The sequence below is a fragment of the Protomyctophum bolini genome (assembly GCF_963924005.1).
Source record: "Protomyctophum bolini genome assembly, chromosome: 8".
NCBI lineage: Eukaryota > Metazoa > Chordata > Actinopteri > Myctophiformes > Myctophidae > Protomyctophum > Protomyctophum bolini.
In genome coordinates, this window is record NC_137869.1 from 25,143,948 (window position 1) to 25,161,603 (window position 17,656).

Sequence of the window (17,656 nt, forward strand, 5' to 3'; positions counted from 1 at the left end):
ACAATGGTGTTGCTAGCCAAAAATAGTACAAACTCAAAATGTGTCCCATTGCGACGCGTTGTGACTTAAGTGTGGCTACTTTCGGAGTGGGACACCGTCATACAGGAACAGGACAGACGAAAACTTGACCCATTAAAACCAGGAAAGCATCCATGATGTCATTTTAGATTTTAGCTTTGGCTATTGGCTCTTCAAAAAAAGCTTGTACGGGGGGGGGGGTCCTTGGCACAAAACATTATCAGATGGTGGGGTCCACGGCCAAATATATACCGTATCAAGGGCTTCCTTTGCACAAAAAAAGTTAAGCTAAATAGTGATAGGCACAGCTCCCCCTCACCATAGTCAGTACGCCCATGAGGTTGACAGGTGTGGGGTCCTGTTTGACCCTCTCTGCCACCAGCTCCACCAGCAACATCAGCATGTTGTAGATGCCCTCGTGGATCTCTGTCCCCCATTTGTGGACAGCGCTGCTGGTCAGCAGCTATTATACAGAGATGTGGAAGAGAGGAAGGAGACGAGGAACGAGAGAGAAAATCAATGAGGATACAGCAAGACTGGGCCAATGGACCCAACAGTGACTCGCATTAAAGTTAAAGGCCCTTTGCACATTGGCAGATTTTGACCTCTTGCACACCTACGACAAGATTGTCGCCTGACGAGCGGCTGCGGCAGTATTGCTTTTCGATAAATTAAAAACCTATTATCAAATAAAAAGGGTCATCGGAAGGGCTTATAAATAAATGTTTTAACAATGTAATTTAGATTTTTGTCTCCCAGTTACAAGCTGCAGCCTGCCAAGAACCAATAAATCTGTGTAAATTAATCAAAATGAATGTAGGAGAACCAAGGCTGCAACTAACAATTATTTTCATAATCAATTCTGTCCATTATTACCGTAGCTTCAAAATGTGGACATCTTTAAATGATGTCAGCAGTCAGAACTTTTTACAACACTGTTTGGGAACGCGGTTTCTCAGTACAGTAAAATACAACAAAGTAGATGAGACGAAAGCAGCATATTGGTCAGTATGCTGCTGGCAACACACCAAACATGTTAGCTCCTTTGAAACTACACAACGTGTGAATGTGAATTGCTGACTTGTGCAAGGTGAAGGCATCTGCTCTGCTGTAAGCAGAATAGCAGATAAGCACTCATTATCATTGCTGATGGACGGACATACAGAGCTACGCTTACTGGCTGCCCATCACATGACCCCTCAGTGGAACATTGGTAAGCCACCTTCTGCAAACTAGCCCCGTTTATGACTTATTTATGACCACAAATCTGCCAGAGGGACTTTAAGGCGATGCTGTGACACTGTGTCATTGTAAATGAGTGACAGATGTGTTTGCTGAGAACCAGCGGCTTGTCACCAGCGGCTTGTCACCGAGTTTAATATTATATGTCATTAGGGCTGTGAATCTTCTGCTATCTTACGATTTGATTCAGATTTTTGCGGTCACAATTTGATTAACTTCTGTAACTTTCACAAGCAAAAAGATATACAGTATATACACAGGTATTTATTTTAATGGCTTTTTGGAAATTGTGAATGGATTTTGAATCGTTGCAATTTGTACATTAATCGATTGGATTCATAACTGAAATTGATGCCGGCCCTCGTAAAATCTGAATCCCCCCCCACCGCCCACCCTTTTTTCCCCTCACTGTATATGTTTCTTTTCCCTTTTTACCTCCTTTATGATGAATTCCTGCTCTGTTCTTTGACTAACGGTATATAGAAGTGTCTATTTGTACGTCTCTAAATGTTTTGATGAATTGAACAAGGTGGACCCTCTTGTAAACAAGTGTAATGCTTAATTGGGTCGTCCACTTAAGTTAACAGTCTTTGTATTGAGTTTGTGCTTGAAATGTACTGTAATTCTGCAAACTGTTAATAAATATTTCAATCAATCAAACCACATCAGTTAGGAACTGCTTGACATGAGTGCTCATCCTTCTCTGTACTAAACGACTATTTGTCTGCTTTAATGAGATATAGAGGAGTGAAGAGCAACAGGAAACACGAGGGGAGGAGGTCTGACATGCGAGACAGAATCCTCCCCAGAGCCGTGCATGCGGTATGCCACACACAGACTGACTGAAGGGCAGGGAAGCGAATGATCGTCGTGATCTCTCACCTTTTTGAAGGCCTCGTGCATGCATCGATCCATGAAGCGCTTACAGTTCTCATCAGCATCTGCCAGGCCTGAGATAGCGAGAGTATGAGAGAGAGAGGGATTAAGTGAAACACCTGACTCACACTTTTATTCCAAATCTTAACCACTTGAACCCCAGCAGCTTTAGCAGAAAACAGCAGAGCGATGCGAGCTTGTGAACAGAAAACATCCTAGTATAGAGCCCTGAGAGACTCCGGTAAACCATAGGGTTTAAGTGGTTGACAAGAAGAATATGGCTGTAGGAGAGCAGCAGCAGATTGAGCTGCATAATGCCACAAAATAACTGGGTGAAAGGCATCCAACTCCCACAAACAAAACATCCAAACTCACTGTATGCCATGCACACACCAACCCATTACACACACAACCTTACCGTGCCGGGCCAGGCAGGTGGACGCGATGAGACACTTGCCCAGGGACTCCTCTCTCTTGTAAGGTATGGACCAGTGGTCAGTGAAGACCCTGCTCTCCAGCTCGTACAGGTTTGTGGTGGGGAACTCCATGCTGCCCCCGGAGCAGTTCCCATTCTCATCGTTACTCCTCTGCAACACACACATATTATGCAAAGGACATTTTAGTCACTCCATATATACTGGCAGATTGTTCACACACACAAATCCAGCACAGCGTTAGTTCATTGAGACATGGAAGTCAGAACAGAAGGTTTATTATATTCTCCCAGACCACTTCATTCATTCTTTAACAGTAATTCATTCTGCTCCTTTACAACGTCTGTCTCTGGGTGTAAGCACACTTAAGCCACAAGAAACTCCTAGCCCAGGCGTCTCTTCCGGGTTTTTAAACGGCTGGTGGACGTTAGGGGGGCTAGTGAATCATGGTGTGTGTGTGATATGAAATGTCCAGTACCTCCCCCAGTGCCAGCCCAGTGTCTGCCCAGTGTCTGCCCAGTGAATCCCCAGTGCCTCCCTAGTGTCTCCCCAGTGCCTCCCCAGTGCCTCACCAGTGTCTGCTCAGTACCTCCCCAGTGCCTCCCCAGTGACTGCCCAGTGCCTCCCCACTCCCCAGTGTCTGTCCCCAGTGCCTCCCCAGTGTCCGCCAAGTGCCTCCACAGTCTCTGCCCAGTGCCACCCCAGTGCCTCCCCAGTGTCTCCCCCAGTGCCAGCCCAGTGTGTGCCCAGTGCCTCCCCAGTGCCTCCCCCAGTGTCTACCAAGTGCCTCCCCAGTCTCTGCCCAGTGCCTCCCCAGTGTCTCCCCAGTGCCTCCCCAGTACCTCCCTAGTGGCTCCCTCAGTGCCAGCCCAGTGTCTGCCCAGTGCCTTCCCAGTGTCTCCCCAGTGCCTCCCGTGTCTGTCCCCAGTGTCTCCCCAGTACCTCCCCAGTGGCTCCCCCAGTGCCAGCCCAGTGTCTGCCCACTGTGCCCAGTGCCTCCCCAGTGCCTCTCCAGTGTCTCCCCAGTGCCTCCCGTGTCTGTCCCCAGTGTCTGCCCAGTGCCTCCCCAGTGTCCCCCAGTGCCTCCCCATGCAGTGCCTCCCCATAACATTAGCTGCGGTTGCCACTCGCTCCACGTTGCGCTGTTCAGAGTCTGGGTTCAGACTTCCGCATTGCAGCGTTTGAGGGCTTAGGAGGCAGCTAGCAACAGAGTATGGGTTCAGACTCCCATTGGCTTAGGGGCAGCCAATCATGACTAGGTCCTCAAAAGGTCCCTAAAAGAATTAGCGATCATAAGGCAGGTTTTCACCTGGCAAAAAGTATTTTTATAAGAATCCTACAACATCAGACTAAACCGTTTAGAATTTTAGATTACTTTAGATCACGTTATTTACGGGTGCACACTTTTTTAGGCTGCAAGTCATAAGCCAAATTCCAATACCCAAAATCTCGGCCACTTGCTCATTAACACTCCAGCATTGCAGTGTGAAATCTGTGACCATCTTGTGGACTTTACATACAGTAACTTACATGGAGGTCTTTAAATATGTGGCCTAAATACTGCTAGATTGAACTCTGCTAATAAACAAACGTAAGAACTTAAACTAAAGTATACTACCATATGCTAGTTCCACTGATCCAAGCCGAAACATAATAATTTATCGATCATTAAAATAAACAAGCTCTTGGTCAGATGGGTTGGGATTATTTAAGATTTTCAAGTGGTCCCTGATCCAGAAAAGGTTCAGAGGGAAGTAGGGAACCGCTGGTTTAGACAATAGTGGCGCATTACATCCTATGAGCATAAGGTCACAGATTCAATTTTCTGCAATACTGAAAACCTAAATAGGAGATAATCGGTCAACTAACTACTGTGACATATTTATATTTAGCATTAGCAGATTAGCATTAGCAGATCCTAAGCTTAAGAAAGCAGCCCCCACATAACATGCGCTTGACCCTGTCCCTCTGGAGGAGTAATAGCAGTCATTTAGAAGGCACATCGTCTCCTCCCTGATCTGCCCTTGACTGGATCGTTCTGTCCCTTTTTATGCTGTCTTTTTCGCGTCTCTCCTCCTGAATCTCAAACGCTGTCTAGGCAAGCATTTGTCTCTCCTGTGCCTTTCTGTGTGACTGTACTTAATGCTATTGTCAAACTGGCTGGCTGGCTGGCTGCACGTGTGACAGAGCACCGTCTGAAGAATGTGATAGTTAAAACTCAAAAACACGATGATGATGAATGATGATCAACAACTGCTTAACACTGTTTGCACCATGAATGCTTCATGCACCTGACATGTACTTAATATGTCTAAGAAATGCTTAGTGTCAAATCTTCTTTTATAGCTCCTGCATTTTTCCATGGCTAGGTACTCATCAATCATCACTGAAAATGGAAAGCCCCACCACAACACAGCACAACAAACCAGCTGGCTGGTTGTTAGGGTCCGAGTCAGTGTGAAGGGAGGGACAGAAGAATTATTGAATTATTTAGATCACGTCGTTGTTTACATATTCATGAGTGAGTTGAATATTCATGGTTAAGATTGCCAACTCTCTTTTCTGAAGTAATGTTGCCTAGTGGAACGAGTACAACGCTCTCAGCCAAATCCCCACGGGCAGATTGACAATACTCGGGCAAAGCTTCCTTTGACATCAACTGATGACTTACATTAGAGGCCAAAATGGCTTTATTCAATTTAGGCACATTGGGCGGCGGGCCTACTGACTTTTTTGATGAGAGCCTAAGAAAGCCTGAGAAAGCACCCCCCACTACATTACAAAGGACAGTATAATAAGAAACTACTGTAAAACTGAATAATCTGCCAATTCCGCCCACTAAGTGTGCTACTAAGTTACTATACTCCTATGTGCTAGAGCTAGTAGCAGGGCAAGAGCATTACTTTACATAAAAACACAAGTATATTATGGAGATAACCGGTTTCTGCCCGACAACAGCGATATCTTAATACATATGTCTGTAATATGGTTATGGGCTGAGCATTTCAGCAGGAGACTGTGTGGAAGCGGAAGAAGAGTTGAAGAGAGAGAGGGGCATCAGATTTCATCTCCTCCCTTGTCAAAGAAATGGAAGAGAGAAAAGATGAATGGGAGTGCAGGACAGTGGGAGGCAGAGATCAACCTGGTGGTGAGAGTAGAATAGATGAACAACACTAATGTCAAACCTAACACTGGCAAGAGACATTCCATTGCAGGCAGAGATTGCCCAATAGGAAATCTTTTTTGTTTTTCTCCCCATTTACGCCATTACTGCGACCGTAGGTCACATTTACTATGTATCTCCCGTCCGTCAGTCACCCCGTGCTATATATGATAACACCTCGTTACATCACACCTCCATATATGGTCACGCCTCGTATCATCACGCCTCCATATATGGTCACACCTTGTGACATCACGCCTCGTAACACATCACGCTAACATAATGGCCATCTCCATATGAACTTATGAAGATCACGACGCTGACCTCAGGTTCAACGAACCCAGGATATATATTTACACCCTAAAGGGCTTACCGGTAGTATTGTACCCTACTGAGATAGCAAGAGTAGTGGGGTCCAGAGACCCCCAGTTGTCCATGGGGGGTTTCCATGAGGGACCGGAGTCCCAAGGAAAACACTTAATCCATTTATATGTTGGCTATTAAAAATAGCAGATCTACAAGCTCACAGCGTGTCATTTCGTGCCGCACTGCGAGCACGAAATAATTTGTTATTTTATCTTTTGAATAATTTGGGTAAACAATTTGCCTAAATCTTCTCAAAAACTTTTCAGATGGGGGTCCTTAGCTAGAACCACCGCGGTAGACAACCTGTGTCTCCTCCAAAACACATTGAGTTTCTCAGCCGCTTCTTTTTACCACAGCATAACTTGGGCATAACGCATGGAGGAACATCCTCCCCAGTGCCACTTCCTACTGAACAGGCACCCCAACCAGGACTTACTAGGGCAGCAACAGAGATCGGCCTCCCTTACCAGCTTCTTGACGATTTTGTTAGTGAAACCGGGCAAGCCGGGGGGCACGGTGGAGGATTCAAACCCGAGTCTCCACGGGGGTGACCAGGAACTTGATCTCTGCGCCACCCAGACGCCTTTTTAATCAGAACTCTTTAATCATCCGTCAATGGCACCCCCCCCTCTAATTTTAATGTAAGGCCTTGTCCTTGAATCCCAAACCACAGCCATGTCTTTATCCCTTGTAAATAGTTCTTTGATTTAAACATTTGGCACATCAAACGGAAACAAAAGATGCAGACAAGCTGCAGAGAGCCCAATGTTTTCAGATCTGCAACTGTTTGGAGAAAACATTGTCCTCAAGAGGAGGACAAGAGGGACGACACAGTTGTCACAGGGTGGAGAGGTAACTCAGCCCTGAGTCTGCCTGTTACTATGCAGTGCACCCCGCAACCCTCCTGGGACAGAAGAAAAAAGAAAAGCCTGCAATGTGTTTGTGTTGTGGAAAGACTGCATAAGCTAAATTTAGGAGTGACATGGGTCCAGCGACCTGTGACATGCCTTCTGAGCACAAACACATGCAAAGCTAAAGCTGTCTGATGGAAGAGGATGAGAGCGATAGGTCCCTTTCTGTAGATTATACATTATACAACGACTTCTGTTCAGTGATGAATGTGTCAATAAGGAGTAGAAAATGTGTTTCTGGTGCACTGATTCTTAGATTTGTTAGGCCGTTGTCGGCGTTGTGAGTCCTCACGCAGAAATATGTTCAAGAACAGGATCACCCCTGATGGCTAGGGCTGCGAGCCTACAACTATTATTTACATTTTTTCAAAAGAAAAATGTATTATTGGATTATGTGATTAATTTAGATCATAAAGTGGTGATAAAACAGTAACAAAGCAAAAAATGGTATCAAAATGGTGATTAAGTCAATCTTTCAAGATTATTCGTGTCACCGCTAACAAAGGCTAGAGGGCCAAAAACATTTTGCATGCACACTGCATACTAATTCTGCCAGCATAATCGCTCCGTCAAGTACAATCCCATAATTATTTTTACAGCCTAACTGAAACTGACTACAAAGATCAGTAACGTTTCTGTAAAGGTTACATAAAGAATGGCTTAGTGGCTCAGTTGGCAAAGAGGCCTCTTGGGAATGGGAAGGTTCCTGGTTCAATCCCCAGCTCCCCAGAGTTAGTGTTCAAAGTGCCCTTGAGCAAGACAATGAACCCCCAACTGCAACTGATGACCAGGTTGGTGCCTTGCATGGTTTCCTGCTGTCAATGGTGTGTGAATGTGTAGTTGAATTGATGAATGTAATGCACATTGTAAAGAGCTTTGGATATATACGGTCCGTATACATTATATATGCACAATTTACCATTTAGGAGAGAAAAGCCAAACTGCACCAATGCAACCAACTATGTAATAAAACAGTTTTAAGGTCAACCGCAACAATGCAACTCCTTACATCTACCATTGGGGATAATGGTTGTATGTTGCAGGGAGTTGCATGGCGAATCATTGGTGCAGTTCGGGCTTTAAAGTTTAAACCCCTCTTCTCTCTCTTGTAGCAAAAACATAAGAGTAACTAAAATGAAATTGGACAGCCAACTAGTCCTGCACGATTCTTGCTCAAATTTAAAAATGAGATCGCATCGGTGTCTGAATCAAGATTAAGATAATTTTGCGGATAATCATGCAGCACTAAAGCCAACACGTTAACAGATCAAACTACATGAGGAACAATGTGAACATAAGCTGTTGGCATGCTATACTAGATTTAGCACAAATAATAGTCTTCTAATTGGAACAGCAAACAAACACATAATCATTTATACAGCCTAGTCTGTCTCTCGTGTATCACAAAAACACTAGGTGGTGAGAGGAAGTGACAGAGAATATGAAGTAAGGACAGAAAGTGAAAGTTACAGTAGAATATGGAAGAGAATTCAGGGGGGGGGGTCGTAGGCAGATATATACATGTATTGTATTATACAATACTATATGAATTGAACCTCTTCTGTTGCCATAACCATCTCATATTTACTGTTATTTTAAAACTCTGACGCCTTAGAATGTCTCTGTTACATACATTGCAAGTATTCCACATACCAGTCCAGAGCCACAGAACACTTCCATAGACTTGCGGCAGAATGGCGGCATAAATGTGGTCGGCACTCCATGTGTACTCGCTCAATAAATAATTCCAAAGACTTGGGAGTCAGATATGGTCCTCAACTTGAACTTTCATATCCATGTGAAAGTTCTGTCATAAAATGTTTTAGTCAAATATCTCCAAATTCTCCACTTTTTCACGAGCTGCACCCGGACAGCTTTCTCTCCGGTCAAAAAGGGGGAACGGCTGACAGCTGGACTTCATTTATCAAAACTTCCTTTGATCATCACAAACGTCAAACGTCATCAGGGAAATGGTTTGGGGCACACAATTGGCAGGTGGTGTGATTAATTACCCAGCACCTATCTCAACGTACCTGCCAATTGTGTGCCCCAAACATCTGTGCCTCCCTGGTCAATTTGTGATGACGTTTGTGGCGATCAGAGGACATTTTGGTAAAATCAGTCCAGCTGTCATTCCGGACCCCTTTGCCCGGAATGGAAGTTGTCCGTGCGAATGTGGTGGAAAAGTCAAGATATTTGACTAAACAAACCTTTTATGACAGAACTTTCACATGGATATGAAAGTTGAGGACCATATCTGACTCCCAAGTCTTTGGAATGATCTATTGCGCAAGTACACACGGAGTACCGACCACATTTATGCTGCCATTCTGCCGCTGAAACCGTAAGTATATGCAAGTGTTATATGGCTCTGGTATGTGAAATACTTGCAATGTATGTAACAACAGAGACATTCTAGGGCTAAAAACTCTGATGCTCCAGTTTAACACACACAGACACACACACACACACACACACACACAGGACAGGTGAAGTGTGGCAACTCAAACTGACACCTGGCAATGATTGACAAATGTCATATGGCTCCCTGACTGTTTTATAGACACTGACGGATTGTGTCAAAACACTGTCCGACATCAAAGACACAGTCCCCACGGATTCCATGATGTCCCACACCTTGACCTGACCCACTGTGTACTACTGGCGACAAGCATCTACTCCTACAAGTATACTAGTCTAGTATACCATGCTGATTTTCTGAGCACCGTTAATAACAATCACGTTATCAGTGATTATGATTATTTTGATGTCATCATAAAGACCGTCGATTTAATTAACTGACAACCAAAATGCTCAAGATGGCCACACATGATGCTAGCTAGTACACTACAGCAATTGCGAAATCGCTGCTCCGCTTCACTGAGTTCCAGAGCACTGAAACCCGGCGACCACTGGAGCTGCCTGGCTGCCACTGTAAGGGGAAGCTAACCACGATAGCAACGTTAGCTTGTAGTGCGTCCGTGTAATGCATTGTGCAAACTGAACAAATCGATCCTTTATCAATCAGTACAGTGGCACAGCATCGTGCATTCCTCCACTGTCTGTACCTTGCTGAAATCACGGCCTCCCCTCCCCTCCGCTACACTAAACGAGCTATCACCGCTGCTGCGCTGCTTTGAGGCTCTGGTTACTCGTGCTAACGTTGTTGCATTATAAGCTAACTTGCAAGCTAGTCCGCTAGTAGCTCGGTTAGCTGGTGGTTACGTTAGATGTGTGGAGACTGGAGGAAGGTGGCATTTAAAAAAAGCTTCACGCTCAGTGTCCCGGTTAAAAGAAAAGACTCAACACACCGTTTTAAACATCCAGCTTTGCCTTGCAACTGTGATTTATTATACAAATAAATGCATTCTCCTGCCTGGAGGGTGCAGCCAGCATGCCGCCACTTTCTGACAGCCAGGGCTGGATGCATGGCTGTAGCATGGAGGCTGCTATAAGTGGGCGAGTCCCAGTGTGTGTGTGTGTGTGTGTGTGTGTGTGTGTGTCCTCTCCCATGTCTCCCACCACGACCACACTAAACGACGTTAACCTGCCAGCTCCTCGTACCGTTATCAGGCAGCTGAGCTGATGTGTGTGTTGTGTAATTCCACGAGAGAGGCTACCTGCCTCTCTCGTGGAATTACACAACACACACATCAGCTGCCCGGGCCGGGCCCTCGTTCTCGCTTACCTCGCTATCCACCACGTCGTGGTATGCGGGCGGGGGGTCGAACCCTCCAGTCCCGGTCCGCCCGCCGGTGCCAGTGCCACCGCCGCCGCCACTGCTGCTACTTTCCCCACCGCCACTGCCGTCCCCGCTCGAGCCCACGCCCGGGGCGGGCCCGCTCTCCATCGGTTCGTAGCCGTACCCGAGCCCGGGGCTTTCGTTGGTGAGAAGCGCAACCGCCTCGTTTATGTCGTTCTTCGCCAGGCGCAGAGCCTTGCGTATGGCGGCCGGGTCCGGGAAGCCCATGCACAGCAGCGTGGTCATATGCTGCTCCTCTTCGGTCTCCATGTCGCCGGCTTTAATGTCTCCGTTTAATCAGACACTAGTCTTCAGTACTGACGGGGTGGACAGCGCAGCCCTGGAGCTGCCGTGCACGCCGCCATGTTTACACTAGTCCACTGTGTGTGTGCTGCTGCTAGCCTCTCCTCTCTCCTGTCACACGATGGATTCTCCACAACAGCGCCGCTCCGCCGCTGTCTGGACGTTTCCGTGGATGCGTATTCGTGTGGAGTGCGTCACACGACTCACACCCATCGTGCGACGGACGGTGTCCCTTGGCCAAAAAAGAACAGATCTACAAGCTATCAACGCGTCGCGAGGAAACGGCTTGTTACCTTGTATATCTATATTTCCATTAATGGGAAATTGCTTTCGTTTAAATGAGTACTTCCTTATATTGTACTGTAGATAATAATACAAATAATAATAATAATAATAATAATAATAATAATAATAATGTATAGGATGGCGGCGTGGCCACAGTCAGATTACGTGCAATGGGACAGTTGGGACTAGATGCAGGCATGCAGCTGATGCACAAACCTTACTTAAAGTAGAAGGTTCTTCAAAGTACCCTTATCATTATATTTAAACGGTCTTATCTTGTAGTATAGTAGTCAACTATGTAGATTTAAATCACCTGTCAAAAGAACAGGGTGTGGCATCATGGCTCTCTAGGGAGGGAGGAGGTGGGGTCGGGTGGGGTGCGTGGGAGCTGGAAGGAGGAGGAGGAGGGGGAGAAGGGAGGGAAGTGTCACGTGAAAATCATGTGACAGCTGTTAGGCAACAATACAAAAGAAAATGGCCGCGACGGGAGACGAGGCCGCCGCAATGGACAGTATTTCCAGAGTACCGCCTGCACACCCAACGGATCTGGACCTTACTGGAAGCACTGCCGGTAGCCACGCAGAAGGAGCTGACAGTGCGGTGGAGAGTGTGGTGGTGGTGCCTCCTCCACCAAAGAAGACCAGCACCAACAGTGAGTGAGCAATGTTTCCTTAGCTGCATCTAGCAATAGAACCACAACAGACATGGACTGCATGGGTCTATTGTCTTGTTTCATCTCGAAGAAGACTTACTTTCTTCGGTGAAGTTTATCACCTAGCCTTACCTACTGTACACGTGTACAGTGTACATGAATGAGAACCAATACGGTGAGTAATGTCAATGTGAGATGTTGTCATTACTTTCGGAGAAGACTTCTTTGACATTTTGAGTGACAGTCGGACTCAGTGAAAGTGAAGGCTTTAAGTGACAGTGAAAGTTAAGGCTACCTAGCTTAGCCTTGGATCAATACTATCCTAGATGTGTTTTGATTTCACATTTACATATCTATACGATATGGAACCGTTACTGACCGTTCCTTTCAGCACCCAGTTAAAACATATACAGTAGCACTGATTCTGTGGAGGATACAAACTCACAGGGAGACACACACATTAAGATAGTGGTTGCTCTCTCTCTTATTAGAATACTTTGACGCACTACACACATCCATTAAACAGGTGGCTGTCATCAGTGTCAATCAAACTATGAATAAATCTATTAAAGACACGAGATATATTGCCTCTGTTAATAACATTAAAGTGTGTGTGTGCCAGGTGTAGCAGAATGGCTCAGAGCCTCCAGCCTGATGGCCTCAAAAAGTCCACTGTCCATAGGGATATCCCTTTGGTCTAGTGGTTAAGATGTTGGACTTTCACACGGGAGACCCGAGTTCGAATCCCGGTCATTGTGCGTGCATGCCACAGGCACTATTATGTCACTGCTTGCTCTTACCTGTATTTTAATGTCATGATCGTCTCTCAGTCCAACTCCAAAATAATTTTGCGTAAGACATGGGCACTATGTAACTTTCCTCTTCTACCCCGTATTTGAACCTGGTTTCCTGTGCAATGCTAAGTGTCGTTTACCATTGAGCTAATTTAAAGCCTGCTTGCTCAGGGGATAAATTAATGTCCGATCTTGTGTCTTGGTGAGACAGATATTTAAAAAACTGATGCCTCATTGGCCGCTGCAGTTCGTTGGAGCCATGGTGTACAAGAGGGGGCGGAAGATGTGTGCAGGAAGAGAGAGTGCTGAAGGCACGCTGCCCAAGTGACGTCACTCATGCGACTCCTCCATGTCTCTCGCTGTCACTCAAATGACTACTGGCCAATCACAGTGCATCTTTTCCGTGACTTACATTACGCTCGCGGATTCCGGTATGCTCCGCAAGGAATCTAGGGAAAATGTTGCCCCGAGTCTCGAGAACACACGCCCCAGAGCCAGAAGAGGCGTCTACCTTTTATATGTCTATGTTAAAATGCCTATAAGCTGGGAGCCATCTTGAAAATGAGGGAGGGAGAAATACATTTCACCCGCCCGGTCTGTCGGTAGTCCAACGCGGCAGTCGGTACCGACCGTCGGACTTACCGAATGACCGGAATTACCGACTGCTGCGTGGAACTACCGGGCGGTCGGGTCAAATGGAGGATGCCTGCAGTTAGATATTTATTTTAATGTTATTTAGCATACCGATAGTAACAGAATCCATTGAAAAATCTAATATTGGATTCATTGCAAACAGACCACTAGGAGCGAGCCCAACTCGTTTGCGGTGGTTTTTGAAAACCTTATGCCCATGCCTAACACCATGCCAAAAAATCTAAAAACTTGTCACCAAGTGCACAATCTTGATTTTGGCTGAATTCCCTCCCAGGGTCTCATAGTCATTCTGATACCTTACACTACACTTACACTTATACCTTACACTGGGCTAACTTATAGCCAATGAAATAATGGTGAAATAACACATTTTTGTTGGAAGGAACCCCCTCAACACTCATTGTTCTATGTTGCTTTAGGTGATGGAGGCGTGGAGACCGCAGAGGAGGCAGTGGAGCCTGCAGAACCAGACATAAATGAGCTGTGCACGGATATGTTTGACAAGATGTCTGTCTTCCTGCAAGGCGAACTCACAGGTCTCTTGCTCTATAATATAATAATAATAATCTATAATATTATCTTTTTTTTGTTTTTGTTATTATTTTAAAGACACTGTTGGAGCAGACCTTAATTCAAGCAGTAGAGAGTTCCATAAAGTAGGACCATTATAACTGACAGTAGGACCAATGTTGTAAGAGCCAATGTTATTTTACACTAGAACAATAATTACACCAGCATCTGTCATTTGCGTACATTTGATCAAATCTTCTTTTCTTTGCAGCCACCTGTGAGGATTACCGTCTGTTGGAGAACATGAACAAGCTGACCAGCCTGAAATACATGGAGATGAAAGATATCAGCATTAACATCAGCCGCAATTTGCAGGACCTCAACAACAAATGTGAGTGACATCTGCTCCATCTGCACTAAAAAGTTAAAGAATGGACATTTATCATATGACACATATATGAACCCAATGATGTACCTGTTGGCCCCCTATAGAGGGTATGCACAGTGTGCGGCAAATTGAGTGTCAAAGTGAGTTTAATGTCTCCCAGGGGTCTAGTGCAGTGGTTCTCAACCTTCTTTCAACAAGTACCACCTCAACATATTTGGCTCTCGGGTACCACCAGTCCACCATGGACTGGTTAAAATGGCGTAGGTTAAAATTCAGTAGCGTACACCTAACCTACTGTATAGCGTACACCTCTCACACATTAAATTCTAATTAATATACCCATAAGACGCCCCGAGGGCTGCAGATCTAGTATGTCAAACCATTTATCCAGGGTTTGATGAGGTCAGTGTTGTGATCTTCATATATGGAGATGCAGGTGATGATAGTCAGCTCCACATATGGAGATCCATGTGTTGTACCAACTTGGTTAATTTGCAAGTGTGACTCGCGTCACGGCAACCACACTGGTTATCATGAGACTGTCACAATATGGCCATATATTGACATTCCCATATATGGGGAAGAGCCCCTGGCGATGTCGTATACGTCCCAGCGCAAAATGATCCGCTGATGATCCTGTGACAAATGTTTTTTATATTTTTGAAAATGTTTGCTCTAAATAGGATTGCCATTTTGAACCAGTTAAAGCAACACTATGTAACTATAAGTTTGTCCAATCTGTATGATGTAGTATGTTAATACAAGATGGAAATATAGTTTAATTCCATCCAGCTGAATTTATACAGATGAATGGAAATTATTCTAAGCATTAGTCAAAAATAATCAGGTGATTATATACCGGTAATAATTGTGAAAGGCTTACCAGTGTGTGTGCATTGTGTTTGTACTGACATGCATGTGTGTAGATGCCAGCCTGCAGCCCTACCTGGACCAAATCAATCAGATTGAGGAGCAAGTGTCTGCTCTGGAACAGGCCGCCTACAAACTGGACACATATTCCAAGAAACTGGGTAAATCATATTTTCACGTAGGCTACGCAAATATAGAAGTACACTCACTACACACGAGCGTATAGTGACAGTGAGATGAATTGCATTGTAAAGCTGCATTAACTTTAATCTATGATCGTTTTTTAATGCACAATATAACATTTTTGGCTCATGACCGATACTTTCGGTCTTTCAGTCTTTCTATCAGTTAGTCATTATTTTTGGCAGATGCCAAGGTTATTGGTTTCATTGCGATACCACCATGTGTGTGTTATTTCATCACATAACCAGCCTTAATAGTTGGTATTAATAACTGTTATCATCCCTAGGGCTGTTACTGTACTGCAGTAATGTGACCAGTCCTTGAAAGCTAAAGAGCCACCACCATATGCTGAACTGTCAACAACCTTGCAAAATAACTCGGCATGTCAAATGTAGCTGCTATAGCATCTGATCAATGCAGATGCCATAGCAGCTACATTTGACATGCCATTTTCTCAGTGTCTAAATAAGGACATGTGATTTTAAAAAAAATGTATATGCGGCATTCGCCGTAGCCCTCTATCGATCCATAATGCAAATGATGATTGGTTCAGCTTTATTAGTACCTGTTCTGATTTATTGCTTAAGTGTCTGCAGTCAATTAATTAATGTTCTACTGTGTAAGCTAGGCCAGCTAGAGTGATCTTTGTTGTTGGCACATAATTAATGCATTATCACAATATATCGTGCAGAATTCTGCTACCAATAATGCATTTTAAGCATGCATTTTAAGCCAATACTGATGAGCTGATCTATATACCAAGCATTCCTATTAATTTATTTTCTTACCGTTTGTAATTTATTAATTAATTTTAATGCAGTGACAAGTGAACGACAAGTGGTCCTTTATGACATTTGGTCCTTTATGACATTTGGAGTCTTGCTGTTGGAATTTGTTATTGGTGGACTAATAATAGCCTAAGCACATGTGTCAGGTGATGGGTCATGTTGTCCTTCCGAGGTACAGCAGCAGATGGCGCACTCAACACACAGATGAGTGTGCATTGTTTATTCTACCCTCTCCTACACCAAGAGCAAAGAAACAGACTTCCTCTTGGTGCAACAGAACTGAAATGTGAGTGAACTCCTTCTCTCCCTATCTCTGCAGAAGCCAAGTTCAAGAAACTAGAGAAGCGATGAAGAGAGGAGGAGGAGGATTGAGGCTAAAAGTGCCTTTCTCACCCTTCACCCTGCTTGCCTTCCCTCCCCTGTCAATGGAGCCAGGAACTGTGGGGTGGATGAGAACTGAGACTGAGATAACAAAAGGACAATCCCTCCTTAGCACCTGGACTCTATTAAGGAAGAAATTGCAGCCATATTAATTATAACTGCGGCACAGCTTGGGTTTGATTTGTGTCAGTATTCGGTGTTACTGGCACTAGTGGTGTAAGACGAGTGAGGTGAAAAGATCAATACCGTTTTTACACTAGAATCCAAACGTTGTGTCGAACACAAAGTTAAAAAGACATTTGCTTATTTTGTTCTTGGTCTACTGTAGACTTTGTCAGAGCATCTTGTGACCCACATAAGTGACGTGCATAACGTAAATTGCTTTATTTACCATTAAGCATTAACATATGAGAAAATATCATCCTTGGCCCCCTTGCCATATTTAATTTGCCTAATCAAGCTCTCTGCAGATAGTGTCCTATTTGGAATATGGTATTGTTTTACAATGTCCACTCCCCATGATGATGTCCATGAAAAGCATGTTTGTTCAGTAGCTTCACATGTACAGTAGGGAAAGCGTGTGTTAAGGTTAGTATAGGCCATTTCTCAGCAAGTACAATGTACCGGGTTGGTGGTTTTGCTTCCTTCTGCGTTTACTGTTCTAGTAGCTATTGTGTTTAAAGGCACCTGAAAACCACACCGTTTCAATGGAATGAGCTTGAAGTTCCCATTTCTGAGGTGAATTCTTTTTGAATAATAGGCCCATTCAAAATGATTACTGATGTATGCAAGTCTGTTATGTCTACAATTGATATGATGACCCTGAAACGTAATTTGTTTTTAAATAAACACTCAGTTTATTGGTCTTAAGGCATGATTATTTTCAGGTGAAGTGGTGCTACAACCTTGTGTACTGCCACCAGAGGGCAGACCTTCACCATGTTAAAACCACTTGTATTTACACTATTAACTATTTCTGTCAAAGTGTAAACTCACTTTTCATTGGGCGTGTGTGTGTGGGAACAACAGAAACTTACTTGGAGAGTGAAATTTGACAACCTGTATAAGAGAGTGATTGGGTGACTGATGCAAAGGT

The 17,656-nt window shown here is 44.6% G+C and overlaps 2 protein-coding genes across 10 annotated transcripts in view; one reads left to right on the forward strand and one right to left on the reverse strand.

Annotated features, from left to right (window-relative positions):
- The window catches only part of usp24 (ubiquitin specific peptidase 24), a 70,650-nt gene extending 58,959 nt beyond the window's left edge, over positions 1 to 11,691 (reverse strand). For all 9 annotated transcript variants that reach the window (XM_080770996.1, XM_080770995.1, XM_080770993.1 and 6 more), the window contains exons 1-4: positions 10,699 to 11,691; positions 2,555 to 2,723; positions 2,143 to 2,210; positions 338 to 481 (exon numbers count right to left, since the gene is read on the reverse strand). In XM_080770996.1, the coding sequence (XP_080627122.1) occupies positions 338 to 481; positions 2,143 to 2,210; positions 2,555 to 2,723; positions 10,699 to 11,022 (705 nt within the window). In that variant the 5' untranslated portion in view covers positions 11,023 to 11,691. The remainder of the gene's footprint in view (positions 1 to 337; positions 482 to 2,142; positions 2,211 to 2,554; positions 2,724 to 10,698) is intronic.
- An 82-nt stretch (positions 11,692 to 11,773) lies between these two features.
- On the forward strand, positions 11,774 to 17,425 carry bloc1s2 (biogenesis of lysosomal organelles complex-1, subunit 2). Its single transcript, XM_080769971.1, has 5 exons — positions 11,774 to 11,992; positions 13,860 to 13,976; positions 14,222 to 14,341; positions 15,265 to 15,369; positions 16,499 to 17,425. The coding sequence occupies exons 1-5, from the start codon at positions 11,815 to 11,817 to the stop codon at positions 16,528 to 16,530; spliced, it is 552 nt and encodes a 183-aa protein (XP_080626097.1). The 5' UTR covers positions 11,774 to 11,814; the 3' UTR covers positions 16,531 to 17,425.
- The last annotated feature ends 231 nt before the right edge of the window (positions 17,426 to 17,656 follow it).